This window comes from Choloepus didactylus, chromosome 9 (genome assembly GCF_015220235.1).
Source record: "Choloepus didactylus isolate mChoDid1 chromosome 9, mChoDid1.pri, whole genome shotgun sequence".
In the NCBI taxonomy this organism is placed as follows: domain Eukaryota; kingdom Metazoa; phylum Chordata; class Mammalia; order Pilosa; family Megalonychidae; genus Choloepus; species Choloepus didactylus.
The window spans coordinates 22,115,799-22,134,608 of NC_051315.1; the positions used below are offsets into that span (position 1 = coordinate 22,115,799).

Below are 18,810 nucleotides of genomic sequence, written 5' to 3' on the forward strand. Positions count from 1 at the left end.
GTCATCTCTGAGGGTTCCTAAATAATAGGCTGTTGATGAGAATGAGACCTAATGAGGATGGCGACCATACCCATCTTAAGTGCTGTAAGAGAGGCCCATGGGGATTAAAGACAAAGTGACAGTCTCTACCTGAAGGGACAGGGTGAAGGTGAAGATAAAATGATGAGAGAGATTGTAGTAGGTCAGGGAGAAAAGAGTGCCCCTCATATAGGGAAATGTGCGCAAAACCACCAGTCACGAAAGAGCTTGGCATTTTCAAGGACTAGAGCATGACTCAGTGGGATGAGGGCTTAGGGCATTTGGATGAGATGGGTTGAAGATGAGATTGGGAAAGTAGGTAAGGGACTGTGGAAGGCTTTGTATGCTACACTGAGAGCTTAAGTCTATTCTTTAGACTGAAGATCACATTTTTTTTCTGTAAAAATCCAGATAGTAAATATTTTCATCTTTGCAGAACATGTTGGTCCCTGTTGTAACTACTCAACTCTGCCTTTGTAGCACAGAGAGCAGCCATAGATAATATGTAAATGATGGGTGTGGCTGTGTTCCAATAAAACTTTATTTACAAAAACTCGGCCCAAGGGCCAAAGTTGGCTGATGCAGGCTTTAGATCATGGGAGCCTTAGGAAATTGTTAAATTAAGAAGGGACATGGGTCAGATGAGTGTTTTAGAATGAACTGTGGTGACTACTGAAAGATGGACTCAGCATTTAGATGTTATATGATACAAATAATGATATCATCGTTTTACTGTTATTTCAATCACCAATTGCATCCAACTACATTAGGAAAATGTTTTTCCTGGCTTTTAAGTTGTTCTTCTCTGAATTTACATTGTGTCCAGCTCTATTAGAGAAATGGTGTTTCTGGCTTTTGAATTCCTTAGAAAATCATGAATATTTCATTTGTTTTGTTGGACTGGGACAAACTAGGAGGTGAGCATTTATTTCTCCATTTAACTCCGTTAAATGGTGAAAGAGGCTTTTTGGCAACCTAAATGATGTCAGTTAACAATTTACTTCAGTTTTCCTAGGAGTCTGCCACCCTGGCACAATAAATTTGGGTACGGAAAATTTCAAGGCACATCAAACATACTCACTGTAAAAAGTATGCATTTTATCAAAGCTCAGGGCTTTGTCATGACTGTGCTGCCTTTTTCAATTTCCAGTTTTTTAATGATGTCCCTTACAGCATATCGGCAGTCCGGGGCCTTCACTTCAATTTGCAATTCTCGAGCTTTAAACTAAAGCCGTGCCGCAGACAAGACTCACCTTTGAAGTCCTGCATTTAATTGACGAGCTTTTTCAAGTTTTCAAATGTCACATCGTGAAAACCATTATGCTTTCTGACATTTTAATCTTCTACTCACTTTATCAAATTTGTTTCCAGGCTGAAATTCGTACAGATTTTAACATTCTCTACGATATGATGAAAAAGCATGAAGAGTTCCGCTGGATGAGATTACGGATCCGGCGAATGGCTGAGGCATGGATCCAAGCAATCAAGTCACTCGCCGAAAAGCAGGATCTTGAAAAGAGAAAGCGAAAGAAAGTAGGCTTCTCATTAATTTGCTTCAATGAGATGCCAGTTTTCTTTTAAAATTGGATTGTGCTTGGAAAAAAGACAAAGAGAAATGTCAGGTCTCAGATAATATTGCCTCGGCATGGATCTGCTCTGTCTCTTCTACCTCCGTTTTCGGGTGTTCCTTGCCCTAATTTCAGTGCTTTTATTGAGCAGGGACTGGCACACAGGTTTCAAAGGTGAAGCCTGAACAGTTTCCCTTTGGGCCGTATGACTGCCTCTCCCAGGGGTATTAGAGGACTGTCCCCCCGTTTCTTTCCCTGAATCCATCCTGTGGGAACTTTCTATTTCTCTCAGCTCAGTTACATCCTCCAAATGCAGATCTGAAATCAAATTTTAATCAAGTCTGTAGATCTAATTACCACTGTACAGTAAATAAAAGGGGCCAAAGAATATGTTATCCAACATCATGGAATTACAATCAGCAAAATCCAGACTCTTGGAAATACAACCCAGTTTTGTCAACAAATAAATTACAAGCACGCTTCCCTGAAAAGTGTTGGGGGATTCCTATAGGATAAAGGAGGTTAGGAAACTATCAGGCAATTATAATTTATTTGACTTCTAAACCGAGTAACTACCCTTAAAAAAAGAATCAGGGATAATTGAGGAAATGTGAACACTGACTGGATATTGGACGATATTAAGGAATTACTAACGTTTTAGGTATGATGACGTTATATTTTTTAAATGAAGGTTCCTTTTAGAAATACCTACTGAAATATTTACAGATGAAAGGATATGTCTAGGATTTGCTTCAATGCAATCTAAAGAGATTGGGATTAAACACAATTTGTCATCAGTTAATTGTTGCAGCTACATGATCAGTACGTTGGGATTGAGTGTGTTATCATGTCTGCTTTCGTATGTGTTTGCGGTTTTTCATATTAAGAGATTAAAAATATTCCAGCTGTGGAAAAGAGTCTGGTAGCATTAAGACATATTTCATTGTCCTGGCTTCCTTTCCTTTAATTCTGACTTTTCCTAATGTATCCTACTTTTTAAAAGCAGGGTTATCTGCTCACAGTTCATGCTCATAGCAAGGGCAGTAACAGCTTTCTCATTTCTCTAAAACAACAATGAAACATGATTTCTTTCCTTTGTCTGTACCTTCTGGAAAAATGTCATACCCCACATTGATATTTCATTAGGATATAGCCATGACTTGAGAATTGCTTGATCGTGTTTTGGTGTTTTACTGTGGAGTTTCTACTTGGTTCAGTGGGAATCAGTCTGTGTCTCTTTTTATTTATTTTTTTTCAGGTCCTTGTTCATCTGGGACTCCTGACCAAGGAATCTGGATTTAAGATTGCAGAGACAGCTTTCAGTGGTGGCCCTCTTGGTGAATTAGTTCAGTGGAGTGATTTAATTACATCTCTGTACTTACTGGGCCATGACATTAGGATTTCGGCTTCACTGGCTGAGCTCAAGGAGTAAGGAGATTACTTTTCAATTTTAAAATCAGAATACAAAAAGAGAAATTGTAAACTCCTAACGCCCTCTATTAGTGTATAATTTCTTGTGGATGAAAATGAAAGTGATAATTCACTAAACAGGAGATAAGATTATTTTCAGGAGCTAAATACATACACTGCGGAAAGGATAATATGTTTTCATTGTAGCTGCAGGCTCCAGAGGCTTCATAAATGAATGCCAGAAAATTCAAACTAAGGAGCTTATTCTGTGCTTTTACAGGTGCTTCCTGCAGCACAAAACATTATTGACTTTCCTAATTCCCTGTCTCTCACTGAAATTCATACCATTCCCTACTCAATATCAAGCTTTGTAAATCTTAAAACAGGGCAGGTTCCTGTTTGTAATTTAATTTGGAAAGAATGAATTTCCTGAAAGCACTGATCCAATCCTTTTTCAATTAGCCAACTTTCAACTCTGAGTCGGTGAGCTCTACCTGTGTTTTCTATTTCACTGAAATTTGCTTCTAGCTTTAGTCCTCTCTTAATCCCTTTCAGATTGACACAGGTGGCTAAGCAGGACTGCTTCTATCCCTGTTACTCCCTTTAGATACCCGCCCACAGAGGCTTTCTACCCAAACGGCCCCGTTATCACGTTGCAATATGTCAAATGTTTCCAGCAGAGATACCTCGAATGATCATTCTAGAGTTGGAAGGGATGTTACAACAATGCCTGTTCCACCCTGCTCCTACTTTATTGTCCAAGATGTTGATGCCCAGGGAGGTCTCTTGTGTTAGGTCCAAGGTCCACACCTCATTGGTGGCAGTGATGAGATGAAAACAATGAAACCAATAATGATAACATCAACCGTCATTTGGTCAATGATTTCCACAAGCCAGGTGCTGGGGAAAGAGCTTGAGTTACCATACTAGTCTCAACAGTTGTGACACCCTTGCTACTGAGATGGCTACCGACAGCTGACATTTGTCGAGCACATGCTGTGCTGCAGATACTAAGCACTTCATAGATTTTATTTTATTTAGTCCTCACAACCTGGAAGTGGGTACTGTTACTATCCGCATTACATAGGTGATGAAACTGAGGCTCAGACCAAAAATGAGTTGCTGGAGGTCACATGAGTAATACATAGGACACCCAGGATTTCAATACTCTGTCATCTGAACTCAAAGCCTGTGCACTTAATCCCTGCACTACCTTGCCTCTTTCAGATCTAGATGAACCCAAAATCTTTTGAACACTGAGTCACCACTCTCATCCCTTTGCCATGCAGCTTCCTGTTGCCTTTCTCCTGCTTGCTTAAAATGCTTTGGGCACATGCCGTATAAAGTGGGTTCATTCATACATTTAGCAGTCATTCATCCAGCACTTTCTTTCTGTGGGCTGGTTCTTGGTGTGAGGTTTATAGAGGTGACCAGTATGTGGTCAAATAGTTGACGATCTTTTGATCATTACAACACAACATGATTAATACTAATTAAGGTCTGGATGCTAGAATGTAAGCACTCGTGATGCACACACTGGAAGAATATTGATCATTACTGTGTATTTAGCACCTACAGTAGTGCCTAGCACACACTTACTGGATGAATGTATTAGGAACTGAGTAAATGAGTGAAGGAGCAGATGGGTTAACAAACGGAATACTGTGGGAACACCAGGGAGGACCCGGTTGCTCCCTGGGGAGAGCAAGAAATGCATGTATGTGTAGGGATAGGTCAGGCAAATTTAATTCTGGGATCAACGTCTTTAAGCACATGGGTAACAGAGCCAGGTGTGTTTTATTGAAGACAGTAATTGTGGAAGCAGCATACAGTGGTCATTCCCAAACATACCTGCACGTGAGAATCACCTGGACATCTTTGGAAAATTCCAAAGCCCAGACCACATCCCAACTAATTAAATCGCTGCCTTTGGGGACATAGCACAGGCATAAGTAGTTTTGAAGCTGCCAGGTGATGCCAAGGTGCAGACAAGTTTGGGGACCACTTGATTAAAAGGGGTCAGCAAACAATTGCTCCCAGGCCAAATCCAGCCCTCTGCCTGTTTCTGTAACTGAGGTGTCATTGGAACACAGCCACACCCATTTGTTTACCTCTTCTGTGGCTTCTTTCATGCTACAAGGACATAGTGGAGCAGTTGCAACAGACGCAATTGACCTGCAAAGAGGAAAGTCTTTACTGTTCAGCCCTTTATGGAAAAGGGCTTCAGACCCTTGGGATAGATTCATATGCATATAAATTGGTTATAAGGAATCTAGCTTTCAGAAGCCCCAAGTTGAGGACAATGTGGCTGAAGCTGTGGCTCTGCGGCCCTGTAGGGCAATGTCCCATGTGTTATTCTCGTCCTTTGAAGTAGGACGTCTAGGATTCGGTGAAATATCATTGTGGGGCATGAGCTGGAGTAAGGGGCATCGATGATGAGTGGTTTTCTAGGTGAATGATGGTACGGTTAGCAGTTTTTACTCCCATGTGGAGTAGATTGGTGCTTTCTGAGACTAGATGGAGGGAGGGAGGGAGATAAAGCACAAGCCATTGTGCCAGTTCTGTAACACAAGCTAGTTAAGGAAAAAGTTGACGTAAAAGAAAATATGGGGGGACAAGGCAAGACAGTGTTGAAAGACATTTAAAGGAGGGGTTGGGGGTGCCAGTAAGGAGTAATAAGAACAGGCTCTGTAGGGGAAAATAGTAGTCACTGCATGTCTAGTATAAATTAGGCAATTTCTGTTCAGTAGCTCATTTAATCCCCCTAAGAAGCCCAGAGAGGTTGGTATCACTTTCTCCGTAGCCAATCTCCCCCCACCCTTTTGGTGGAGGGCTGTGCCCAACTCTCTGATGAGGTTTCTTTGAGTGACTGTTTGCCTGTTAACGTTGCCAACTATAGTTCTGCAAAGTCAGTGGTTTCTTTTATTTTTCCTATCCTCTGCCCTTTCTCTAGAATAATGAAGAAGGTCGTAGGAAACCGATCTGGCTGCCCAACTGTCGGGGACAGAATCGTTGAACTCATTTATATTGATATTGTGGGACTTGCTCAATTCAAGAAAACTCTGGGACCATCCTGGGTTCATTACCAGTAAGTGCTCCGTGCTCTTCTTAACTAATGTTTGTAGAGATGTTTCTTTTTTTAAGCTTGCAGATAGAAAAAGCTTATCAAATATTATCTTTTCAACTGTATGGGGTGTGTTTCTCATTCCTAATTGAAATTCTGATTCTTCACAGTGACTTTTTTACTCTTGAGGACTGTCCATTATTTTTTTCACTGATTTCTTAAGAATGGAAAGCAAGTGCCCAACCTCCTTTTTACTGTCCTGAGTACTTAGCATTCCTCTCCCAGGAATGGGACCCCTCTCATCTGTTTAACATCAAATAACAATTTTGATAAAATATGGACAAGGCCATTTCTTGTGTTCCTTAGGTTTGACATGATGATTCCCTTCTCTTACCTCTGCCCTCATCAGTAGTCTTGTCATTCTTAGAAGGGAAAAAAAATGGGAATGCCTTGTGTGGAGGCTGAGGTCCTGCACATTTCAGAGAAGTGTCCTGCTTAGCATGACTTGGGTTACATGTGGTAGACTGTGCACCGCCTTTGAGATTTGTTTGACTAGCTCAGTGTTTCCCCAGTGTGGGACTGGGACAACTACTTAGTATTTGAAATTATTTTACTTCTTGCACAAACACAGCACTAAATAACATTCAGTAACATTGAATTACATAATGAGATTCATTAATTTTTAAATTTTATTTCAGTTTTTCTGAGAAAAGGCTTAGTTGATCCTATCTTATCTCCCACACTTCTTTTAACACTTGCATGCATTTTTAACAAAGTGAGAGAAGATGTTTGTCTCAGTGTTCAGCAGGCAAAAGAATCTAGCTGGAATTTAATAATACTTTTTTGGGAGGGGTTATGTGGGTTTTTTTTGTTGTTACCTTCTGTTTATTGCAGTGGTTACTGGCTTTCATTTATGGTCTTGATAAAAGTTTCCTTTAAATATTAAGTTTAAAAAAAGGTGAGCAACTATAAATAAAGATTATATTTTATTTAATCATATAAATGGTGCACAAATTTGGTAAAAATTGTGAAATACATAAACACTGATAGTAAATGTTGAACCAACTTCCTAAGAGAAGATTCTTAAAATCTTCTCATTAGTACAAGTTGGAAATTCCTCCATGCGTTTCTTTTTTATTGTCAGGTAAGTTTAGAATTTAATGCTAGCCTTACTCTTTAAGGTTATGTCTGATAAGAAATCTGTAAGAAATTAGAAGTTTATAAAATTGAAAATATTAGGGATCTCCTCAGAAATACAGATGGGGAAAAACACCCATTGTCGATAGAATTTACTTGCAATTGTTTTTCCTCCAGCAGTAGTTTTCTCACTAGGCAGCGAGACACTCATGATTGAGGAATGGGGTCAATTGATTGCATAGAAACTGTGCTGTTTTGTTTTCTTTGGGTTATGGCTTCATAAAAAGGCAAAATTAAAATCTTGGTTGGGGCCATGATATCCCTCTACCTTTTTCATCAGGTTTTTCCTGTGTTTGTTTTGTTTATTTCCTTGAAATCTTCATGAATCATAGGCAGTCACATTTGTTCTCAATTACGTGGAAATAACCGTCTTTCTTCTTGGTTAATAAGCCATGTAGTAAATAAACAATTTTTTATTATTTTATTTACTTTAGCTACAGCACTAAGAAAATACAGAAAGACAGAAGCTATTGTTTCTGGCATTTTGCGAATGGCAGACATTTGATAAAAGTGAGAAAGGAATTGGGTAGTACAGGCATCTCTTGACTTGTATATCCTTGCTGTTAGGAAGGACTGTTTGGGTAGAAGCATATTCTGAGCGGTAGTATTTAGGGCAATTAAAAAGGATGATTTCCTTATTAAAACAATCACTGTTGATTGGTATTTCATTTTTGTTGGATGAAAAGATACCATGTCAGGGAGTTTTTCCGACCAGTGTGGTGATGACTCCTCTGTTCTTTAGAATAAATCATCTGTGTTAGCAGGAGATCTGTTAATACTTCAGCCCTGCAGTCTTTGTCATGAGAAGAGGCTAAGATTTCATCAAAAAGCCAAGCAGGTACTCTTGGAAGTCTTTGCCCATTTTTTTCCCCTGTTGGAGATTAGAAATGAACAGGGCTCTCCGTGTTCATCTTGGTTGAAGGCAGATGTTATGAATTCCATTAAATGTAAAGTTAATCCTCTGATCTTTCAATTAGGAGCAGACACTTGAGTCCTGTTGATCTGGAAGTAGTATTTGTAAATTGTGTCCAATTTATGTAAGGACCCAGGAAATTCAGTTAAAGAAACACTAAATACCTACATGTGGCTGGCACTCTGCCAGGTACTGCAAAACTCATACCCATTTGGCTTCCTGTGAGGCCTCTGCTCAGCATGAGGACACACAGGAAAGTGAGGTGCAGTTAGTCCAAGATACCATGTTTTACGTCAAACTCCAAACCAGGAAGTGGGTCCTGGCAAGGAGGAGGAATTGGGAATGTTCCAGGGGTTATCTGGTGTGGATATGGCAATCCTTGCTCAGGGAAGTCCAGTGCCCGGGCCTCAAGGTCAATATATTTTTAAGTCATTAGTCTGCCCCCAATGCTTTACACACACAAAATACATTAGAGGGACAGCATAAATATTAGCAACCCAAACATAATTCTAGGACACACAGATACAGAAAGTGATTTAAGAAAGAAAATGATAATGTTAAGCCTCCTTTGTCCACAAAGATCAGCCTGAGGCCACTGGTTTATAAAACAAACCTGGATAAGACAGAAAACAGACAATGGCTTGGGCTTCAAACCGAAGCCCGAAGAATAACAGCATAGACTACGAATCTGTAAGGGACCTCCCGTCATCCTGCAGCGTCCTGTTGTGAAGAAATCCCCCATCATGTAGCTTATATCTCAGCACCCTATGAAACCCTAGGCTTTGGGGAGCCTCTTACCAGACATATTTACTCAGCAGGTTTTTTTGTTTTTTGTTTTTGTTTTTAAATACAGTTTTATTGAGATATATTCACATACCATACATTTATCCATGGTGTACAATCAACTGTTCACAGTGTCATCATATAGTTGTGCATTCATCACCTCAATCTATTTTTTTAACATTTTCCTTACACCAGAAAGAATCAGAATCAGAATAAAAAACAAAAGTAAAAAAGAACACCCAAATCATGTCCCCCATCCCACCCTATTTTTCATTTAGTTTTTGTCCCCATTTTTCTACTCATCCATCCATACACTGGATAAAGGGAGTGTGATCCACAAAGTTTTCACAATCACACTGTCACCCCTTGTAATCTACATTGTTTCACAGTCGTGTTCAAGAGTCAAGGCTACTGGGTTGTAGTTTGACAGTTTCAGGTATTTACTTCTAGCTATTCCAATACATTACAACCTAAAGAGGGTTATCTATATAGTGCGTAAGAATGTCCACCAGAGTGACCTCTTGAATCCATTTGAAATCTCTCAGCCACCGAAGCTTCACTTTGTTTCATCTTGCATCCCCCTTTTGGTCAAGAAGATGTTTTCAATCCCGTGATGCTGGGTACAGATTCATCCCTGGGAGTCATATCCTGTGTTGCCAGGGAGATTTACACCCCTGGGAGTCAGGTCCCACATAGGGGGGAGGGCAGTGAGATCACCTGCCAAGGTGACTCAGTTAGAGAGAGAGAGGGCTACATCTGAGCAACAAAGAGGCACTCGGGGAGACTCTAGGCACAATTATAAGCAGGATTAGCCTCTCCTTTGCACTATCGAACTTCATAAGGGCAAGTCCCAAGATAGAGGGCACCGCATACCAAGCCATCAGTCCTCAGCGTTTGTGAGAACATCAGCAACAATCCAGGTGAGGAAGTCCAACACTTCTACTTTTCCCCCAGCTCCTCGGGGGGTGGTGAGGGGGGGGCTGCATATTTATTTTTATTCTCCACCCAAATTACTTTGGGATATGTTGCTATTTCACACTAACCTATACAGACCTACCATATCTCACTTCCTATTCAAAGTTCCATGTAATTGTGGTGTTTTAACAAACTGACTGTAGAAGTTATGCTGTTTAGAAAATATAGATTCTGTACCAAATAAACATCTCTTCCCTTGGTCTCACATGGAAGTTGAAGTTTTAACACACAGTCAGTTTCAGCCTTTACCTTTTGGCCTGATTTGCCCTAGTATTAACCAGGTCCAGAAGGGTTTGTTTTAATTACCCAAATTTAAAATAACAACAATAAAACTCCAGGTTAAAAGTACAGTCACAAGCCAAAGCTAGAGAGGAATGTAGGCTCTTAGGAAAACTCAGCTGTGAAGAAGTGGAAGGAGCTGACACCTTGAAGGCAGGGGTCAGAAGATGAGGTGCCCTCTTTTCTGGGCTGCAGAGCTCAGAGCTCCTGGGCTCCCATGGGCTCTCTCTGGCCAGGAGCTGGACATTCTAGAGCCCCACCATGACAGTGTGAGTCTGTCCTTCCCCTCCTTCCTCTCCCAGCCACCTTCTGCAGAGCTGCCACAATTGTCCCTGCTTTCTCAACACTGTCATCTTTCTCAGAAGAAGCATGCTGGGCACAACCAGTTCCTTTTCTATCTTATCCTTAAAGGGAAAAATATGCCATGACATGAGCCTGTTTATTAAGAGGAGGGCAGGAGTGCTCTGAGCTATTTAAAGAGCAGGGAAAATAAGCATCAGTCAGTTCCATTGGGTCCCTGGCTTTCCCCTACCTGGATTGTGGGCTCCCATCACTGCCCACCTCCTGGTGGCCATGCTGAGGACAGGTTCTTGGAGATGTTGCCAGTATTGCCACTCGGATCAGACCATGGTCAGTGAGGGCCACAAGGCAAGCCAAGCCAAGGGAACTATTTCTGTGGTCAGCTTGTATTTCATTTTGGGGTAGTGCCTGCCTCCCTGTCAAGCTCCCTCTTTCTTTCCTTCTCTTCCTTGTCTCAGCAAATGGTGATGATTGCTGATGAAAAAATGACCACACTTAAATGGCAATTTACTATTGCTCCTTCTGGAAAATTCTGTCTAGAGTTTGGATTATTTCCCCCCCCTAAATAGCACATTGAAGTAAAAATAAGAAGTTGAAAGAATGACTTCCTAATACTGGGTAAAGGAAGAAAGAAACTGGGTCACATACGCAAAAGTCATTGCCGTAATCCGATTCAAAAATATAGGCTGTATCTTTATTTATTTGCTTTTATCCTTATAGGTCCTGTAAGTTACTCAGAATTCTTAGTGACACAGAATGAAAACAGAGTTGTTTTAAATGGCCAGTCACAAGCTAAATTTACATCATTGTTTTGCAATTAATTTATTTAAATTTATTTAAATTTATTTTATGGTTTAGTTCACCAGTGATGAAAATAAATGTAACAAAAATCATTGACTTTTCTTTCATTATTAATTCCTTCATCCCAAGTGGTCATTCTTTGTATGGTTTAAAGCAAGGGTCAGCAATCTTTTTCTCCAGAGGGCCAGATGGCAAATATTTTAGGCTCTGCAGGCCGTGGGTTCTCTTTTGCAGCTACTCAGCTCTGCTGTTAGAGCTGAAAAGCATCCAGAGATATGTTCATGATCGGATCTGACTGTGTTCAAACAAAACTTTATTTATGAATGCTGAAATTGTTATTTCATATAATTTGCACATCATGAAATACTTTTTTTAGCCACTTAAAATTTAAAAGCCATCCTTAGCTCACGAGCTGTGCAACAACAGGCCATGCAACCCTCTCGGTTTGCTGACCCCTGCTCTAAGGCTTTGGAGGAACAGACCAAATGAAATATCTTCAGTGTCACTTCTTCAGTCTCTGGGTAAAAGGGATTCAAGTTTTGCTACTATCAAATAACTTGAATATCACTACTGCCCATTGAGTGAGATTTTAAGCTTTGTCTAAAATCAAATAATTAACATATAAAAATGTTGGATGATTGCTGAAAGATATTTGTGAATAGGACCTCTGAAAATGGTAGTGCTTTGTTTCTTCAACCACTATTCATTAAGCACCTACTATATATTCAGCCCTGGTGAGGTTCTAGTGTATAGCAGTGAACATGGCAATCTGCAGCCCTAGCTTCCCCAGGACTTTCTGTTTAGCTGGTATTTGAATGTCTTCTATGATTAGTCAGCTCATCTGAAGCAAAGACTATCTGCTGTGTGATGGCTGAGGCACTGATGTCACTCCTGGAGATGTTTGCTCTACAAGCTATTCCAGGACCTCACAATTCCTGCCCAGTAGCAATTCTGGTGGACCGTATCTGACCATGTAGGTAGCCTCTGAAGAAGGGGGTGGAGCTTTTACCTTCCACACTTTGCAGTCGATGTTGCAGTTGTACACGCATCGCTTTTTTCTTTCAGGTGCATGCTACGAGTCCTAGACTCCTTTGGCACGGAACCAGAGTTTAATCACGCTAATTATGCCCAGTCCAAAGGCCACAAGACTCCCTGGGGAAAATGGAATCTGAACCCTCAGCAGTTTTATACCATGTTCCGTGAGTATTCATGTTTTTCCTCTGCTTCCCAGAATGCCACCCAGGCTGGATAAGGAAAATAACCTACACAGCCATTTATTTTGGGTCTGATTCTCAGGACCCCCTTAGCTGTGGAAAGGTGCCCTATTAAGCATTTTCCTTGGAATTACCTGAATTTCTTTTATTAGACTTGAAAGGCCACATAAGCATGTTATAAAAAGCCTTGGAAATGTGCTGGAGAAAAAGCTCCATATGAAGTTTCATTGAAAAACTCCTGGGAAAGTACTTTGGGTTGATGTTGGTTGGCTGGTGCTAAATGGGTTGCATGTCCCACAGATGTCAAGGAGGAATGAGGTCTTCCATGTTTATATATTTTCCAAAGAATTAAACCTCCATTATTTATCCATCATACCTTTTAAAAAAAGTACACTAACCTTTTAAATACGGAACTATTTTAAACTCTGTTTCATACTCAAGTGATTTCTTAAGCACCAGGCCCAGAATGAAATTTCACCTTCCTTTACTGAACCCTGCTGTCTTTGTTGTCAATGGCAGTTATTATTTTATAAGGTAATGTAGTGATAACATCACAGTCTCAATCGATGAGCTAACTGACCCCAACTGCTAGGCTTTTATAATTTTTCTGTTTCTATAGTTTCCCTTCCCACATTCACCATTTCCTGCTGCTGCTGCCCATGTACCTGCCTCTGGCCTCATGTCCTTTTTAGTTGACTGAGGGTTAAACCACCAAATTTCATAGTGTTTGTGCTGCTATTATTTAAGTCAGTAGGCCCTTCTTAATGAGGTTAAGTCCTCTTCTAGAAATGAAAACACATAAGTTAGACAGCTAATTTGGATGCTTAAAGGGGAGAAGTCTCACCAACATTTTTAGAATAATTTTAAGCTCGAGGTTCCCATCCTGGAATTGATTTCTGAGCTGTGACTCTGTTTCCTTGGCTGAGGCTGAAGGCTTCAGGAGCCCCGGCCTGCCTCTCCCCTGTAGTTGTTCTCCCCACTGTTTGCGGCCACTGAAGTTGGCTCTCTCCTCCCGCTCACCGAAGGTATCCGACGAGCGCATCAGACTAATCCTTGGGTGGTGGGTATGAGACAGGAGAATGAAGGAGGGTTAGGGATGAGGAGGAGAGTAATTTAAATGTCAGGAAACTAGTTTTAAAATGCTCTTTGTAGCTCAGAGATTTGTGAGAGTTGGGGGTGTATATCGTGCAGTGTGTATTGTGTATCATAAACATTATTATTGCTATCTTTTGCAGCGCTGTCATCTGTCGTTACACCCTGACCTAGGGCATGGTTTAGGGGCAGCCTGATTTGGCATATTCGGTGACATATGGCTGTCCGCAGGGTCAGGCTGGGCTGGAACTCAGCCTGGAGTTTGACTTTGCTGCGTGACTTTGAGGGGCTCAGATATGAGATAGGATGAAATAACCTGTGTGTTACGTCAACTGAGATGAAATTTGAGCTGTGTCCTCTGTGGCTTAACCTGCCTGAGTGACGTGTGTATGTGTGTGTGTATATGCCCTCCATGAGGTGGTGTTTCCCCAGTCCAATCAGAAGAGACAAGAGGCTTTTCCAGAAAGTATGAAATTATCCTAGTGTTTGAATTCAGAGTCCTACCAATCTATTCCATCCTCCATGGCTGAGGATTCCAGCAGTGTTGGTTGACTGGACTAAAAGAATTTCACTGCTTAAAATGTAACTGAAGAAGAAAACAAGAATGACTTCCTTTTTAATCTCAGAAGCGGGGTAGGTTCCCTAACAATGACTCAGATTTGGCAGGAATTTGGGGAAAAATTAATGCGTTTGACTACATTTTTTTTTTAAAGAGATTGAAAAAGGGACCTGTATAGCAAGAAAAACCAAGAAACCAACCACACTGTAAGCAAATTATATCACTGACAAAGGATTAATATCCTTAACAAATAAAGAGCTTCTAAAAATTGAGAAGAAAAGCATCTACAATCCAATTGAAAAATGGGCAAAAGCTAATAATAATTTGAAGGAAAAAGAAATTTACTGCCTCCAAGTATAATGAAAAGATGTTAACATCAGGCACAAAGAGAAATGCTGTTTAAAACTGCACCAGGATACCATGTTCCACATAAAGGGTTGGCAAAAATCTGAAAGTTTGACACCCCAGCTTTTGTGTGGGTGAGGCTGAGGGAAACCCACTGTCTCCCACCCTGGGGGTAAAGCGGGAGCACAACATTGCCCCTGTGTAAGGATATTTCTAAAGAGCCAGCAGTGCCAACTTGCATTTTTCCTTTGAGCAGACCCACATCTAAACATCTACCCACGAGATACAGGAGAAAAAAAGAAGAAATGGTATGGGCATAAGGCCACTGACTTTGGCACTACTTGCAATAGGAAAAGACTAGAAACAGCCCACATGTTCGTCATAGGGGACGACTGAATGATTATGGTCCACTGATAGAGTGAAGTGTTATGTAGCTGTTAACAAGGATGAGGAGGGTCTCTACTGCTATGGAGGGGGATTTCTAGGGTATATTAAGTGATAAAAGTCAAGTGCAGACCAGTACAGGACTCCCTTTTATATAAGAAAAGTGTGGAAGACGAGGATGTATATATGTTAGTATATATGCATTTGATTATATTTTCAAAAGATACCCTGGAAGGATAAATAGAAAACTAATAAGAAAATGAGCAGGGGAAAGAGAGGAATGGAATGTTCTAGATGTTCTTTTTTATTTTAATTTAATTTTATTTTTTGGAGTAATGAAAATGTTCAAAGATTGAGTGTGGTAACGAATGCACAACTATATGATGATACTATGAACAACACGTACAGTTTGGAGGATTGTATGTTATATGAATATATCTCAATAAAATTGCATTGAAAAAAGAAAAGGATCATTAGAGGACAGGGTTGGCAAAGTCAGGGAGAGAAGGTAGATGTCTCTTAATGTGTCTCGTTTTGACTTTGGAAACATGTAAATGATCTGCATAATTTAAAAAAATTAAATTAAAAAAGCATCCACTAAATATTGGAATCAGATTGCAAAAAAAATGAAACAAACTGAACCAAATATCAGGTTGGTGTTAATTCTTTACACAGAGAAAATAATTATTTCAAGTGCCTTTAAAACACAGTATTTTTTAAAGCAAATTTAATGCAATTTTTAATGCAGTTTTATTGAAATATATTCACATACTAGATAATCATCCAAAGTGTACAATCGGTAGTTCACAATATTATATAGTTGTGGATTTATCACCATAAACAATTTTTGGACATTTTCATTACTCCAAAAAAAAAGAATAAAAATAAAAAAAGAACACCCAAAACATCCCATACCACCCCCCCATTATTTAATTATTTTTTGTCTTTATTTTATTCCTCATCTATCTGTCCATACACTGGATAAAGAGAGTGTCAGTCACAAGGTCTTCACAATTACACAGTCATACCTTAAGAACTATACGAATCAAGGCTACTGGATCAGAGTTCAACAGTTTCAGGTGTTTCTTTCTAGCTATTCCAATACACTAAAAACTACAAAGAGATATCTGTATAATGCATAAGAATAACCTCCAGAATGACTTCTCAACCCTGTTTTTAGTTTCTCAGCCACTGAAACTCTATTTCGTTTCATTTCTCTTCATCCTTTTGGTCCAAGAAGAAAACACAGTATTTTACCTGTACATTTATAGTGGAAAATATTTGTGTTGTTGTTTGAAACTAGTACAGATTATAGATATATTGTAGGAATCAAGATTTTCAGTAGACAAGAAGGGGGAATAATAGAATAAAACAAAAGAATTTAAGTAAATAGCCTATAATCCTTAGCTTGAAGAGGAAGTATCAGCATGAACTCATTTTTTTTTCTTCCTCTTTAAAAAGAAAATGTTTCCTAACTCTGTGGAAAGGCTAAAAGTAAGGGCAATCCAGTAGAGTTGAGTATCTTTACCACTAAAATTGGAGTACCTTTTCCCACTAAAAGGAACCACCTCCTAGGATAAACATCTCATTATGGGTCTGGAACAGGAAATGTTCAAGATGGGACAGAAAGCAAGGAAGCTAGTAAAGACCACTCTGGTGGAATCTGAAGGATACAGGAGCTAATTTGAAGGTTCTGCATCATCCAGAGGTGGGATAGTTTGAGCATCAAAGAGAACAATGACTGTAATGGATTGAAACCAAACAAATGAAAAATAATCCATCTGTCCGTAGCAGTAGCCCATACAAACCCACAAAATCCAGTCGGTCGCCTTTACAAATTGGTAGGACACCAACTCGTTACTCTGAAAAATTCAGGAAAAGAATCCAGCCTCTATGCTGCCTTTGTAGGACAAATTGTATCTGAAGATAATCAAACAGTTGATGAGGGAAAGTTGTTGATTATAGAGAAATCACAGCTAATAAATGCAAGAAGAACGAAAGAATTAGAAAATCAGCATTTGAGCACTAATGGAAGAGTGGAGCTAGGCGGTGATCATCAGTGGTTGCTGGCGCCCCCAGTGCAGCAGCGCCTCGTGGATGAGGCTGTCGGTGGATTGGAGGAGACGGGGAAGTAGAGAAGTTTGAGGCCTTTGTTGTGATGAGATAAGCGTCTGGGCTGCAGAAATTGCAAAAGCAAGCAGTATCTCCGGCACCCTGCTTTCCAGAGCCTGCCTCAGTGAGATCTGGGGTGTGGCCTTGAGAGGGATCCTTCCATCCATATGGCAAAGAAGCTGGAGCCCAGTCCAGCAGGTCTTCCCCACGGAATTCTCCACCCTCACGCTTGGGGTAACTGGGTGTTCTGATGGTCTGAAGGGTGAGACCGTTCCTCTGAGTATAAGAAAAAGAAAAACTCATCATTTGTGGAGTGTCTTCGGGAGCAGTGAAATGAAATACTCGGGACCAGAATGCACTTGCTTTCCGAAATACTCATGGCTCCCTTCTTACGTTAAGGGTTCTTTTATTTATCCTCTCATTTCCTTGCCAAGCTGGTGGGGTTTCCGAAAGTTGAAAAGCCTTGAGTTTCTTTATCGTTTTGCCCCAAATCTCAGAATGTCACTGGAACCGTGTTTGCAATTGGGCACTGTAAGTCACATCAGGATGGATCATTCTTGATTCCTTCCACAGCAGCTTCTATGTGACCAGATTGTACTGAAGCTGTTTGACTGATTCCACTGGGCAATGGTTTTTCCCAAGAAGCTCATAAATCAGCTGTTCTTCCCTGTTCAGGCTCAAAGCTAGAGCCTTCATTCCTGCTTTCACCTCTTGTCCAGACTCTAACCTGTCCTCAGAACTGGCCCTGGCCCAGACCTGCTTAATCAGAGTCTGCAAGCTAGAAAGCCCCCAGGCAATTCAACTCATGGTCACCTTTGAAGAACTTGCTCTAAAGCAAAAAAGTCAAACAGTGATTTTGCTACCTGGAATTCCCATTAACTTAAAAAAAATTTTGAGATGAAAAAAAAAAAAAAAAAAAAAGAAACCAGAGCTGACATAGATCCAGATGTTTGGAGATGCTAAGCTAAGAGATGAAGCCCAGAGTTTGCCACGGAGAAGCTAAGTGAGAACTCAGACACTTAAGGAGAAAGCCGCTGGAATCAGAAGCTGAAAACAATGCAACCTGGGAACAAAGGACCAGCAGACACCAGCCATGTGCCTTCCCAGCTGACAGAGGTGTTCCAGACACTATCGGCCTTTCTTCAGTGAAGGCATCCTCTTGTTGATGCCTTAGCTGGGGCACTTTTATGGCCTGAGAACTGTAAATTTGTGAACTAATAAAGCCCCATTGTAAAAGCCAAAAAAAAAAAAAAAGAACTGGCCCTGAGAACTTCCTCTTGCCACCAGAGCTTGCTCGAGAAAGCTCAGCTTGGGTCAAGGTGCTCCTCTTCAAAAACCTGTGGCGCCTTCCCTTTGCCTGTGGAGCCAAGGTCAAAGTCCATAGCACTGTGCTCCAGTCCCGCAGCATTTTGGCCTCGAGCCCCCTCCCCTCATCTCCCCAGGCCCTGGCCCCAGCCTCACTCCCCAGCCTGCTCCTTCAACCCACCCTGCAAGCAAAATTTTGCTTTTTTTTTAAGACCCTGTTTAAATAACTCGCTCGGTCTTTACAGTCTAATTCGAAAAGAAATGTAACCCTATTACAAAACACAACAAACACCTCTCCCACCCCAGAAAGGGCACCCACAACCCCAAATGGAGCCTTTGTTATCATTTAGGGATTTTTTTCCTCCTTTCTCTTTCACGTGTGTATTTTTAGATAGTTGTAACAGACATTCTTAAATTTTGTATCTCCTTTTCTCCCCCATTTAAAATGTCATAATTGTTTTCAAGGGTCTGCTCAAACTTTACAAGTCTGT

At 40.5% G+C, this 18,810-nt stretch overlaps 1 protein-coding gene across 5 annotated transcripts in view; it reads left to right on the plus strand.

The window, feature by feature from the left end:
- The window catches only part of MGAT5 (alpha-1,6-mannosylglycoprotein 6-beta-N-acetylglucosaminyltransferase), a 367,093-nt gene that overhangs the window by 237,186 nt on the left and 111,097 nt on the right, over nt 1-18,810 (plus strand). For all 5 annotated transcript variants that reach the window (XM_037850477.1, XM_037850476.1, XM_037850478.1 and 2 more), the window contains 4 exons: nt 1,390-1,551; nt 2,845-3,014; nt 5,950-6,084; nt 12,374-12,507. In XM_037850477.1, the coding sequence (XP_037706405.1) occupies nt 1,390-1,551; nt 2,845-3,014; nt 5,950-6,084; nt 12,374-12,507 (601 nt within the window). The remainder of the gene's footprint in view (nt 1-1,389; nt 1,552-2,844; nt 3,015-5,949; nt 6,085-12,373; nt 12,508-18,810) is intronic.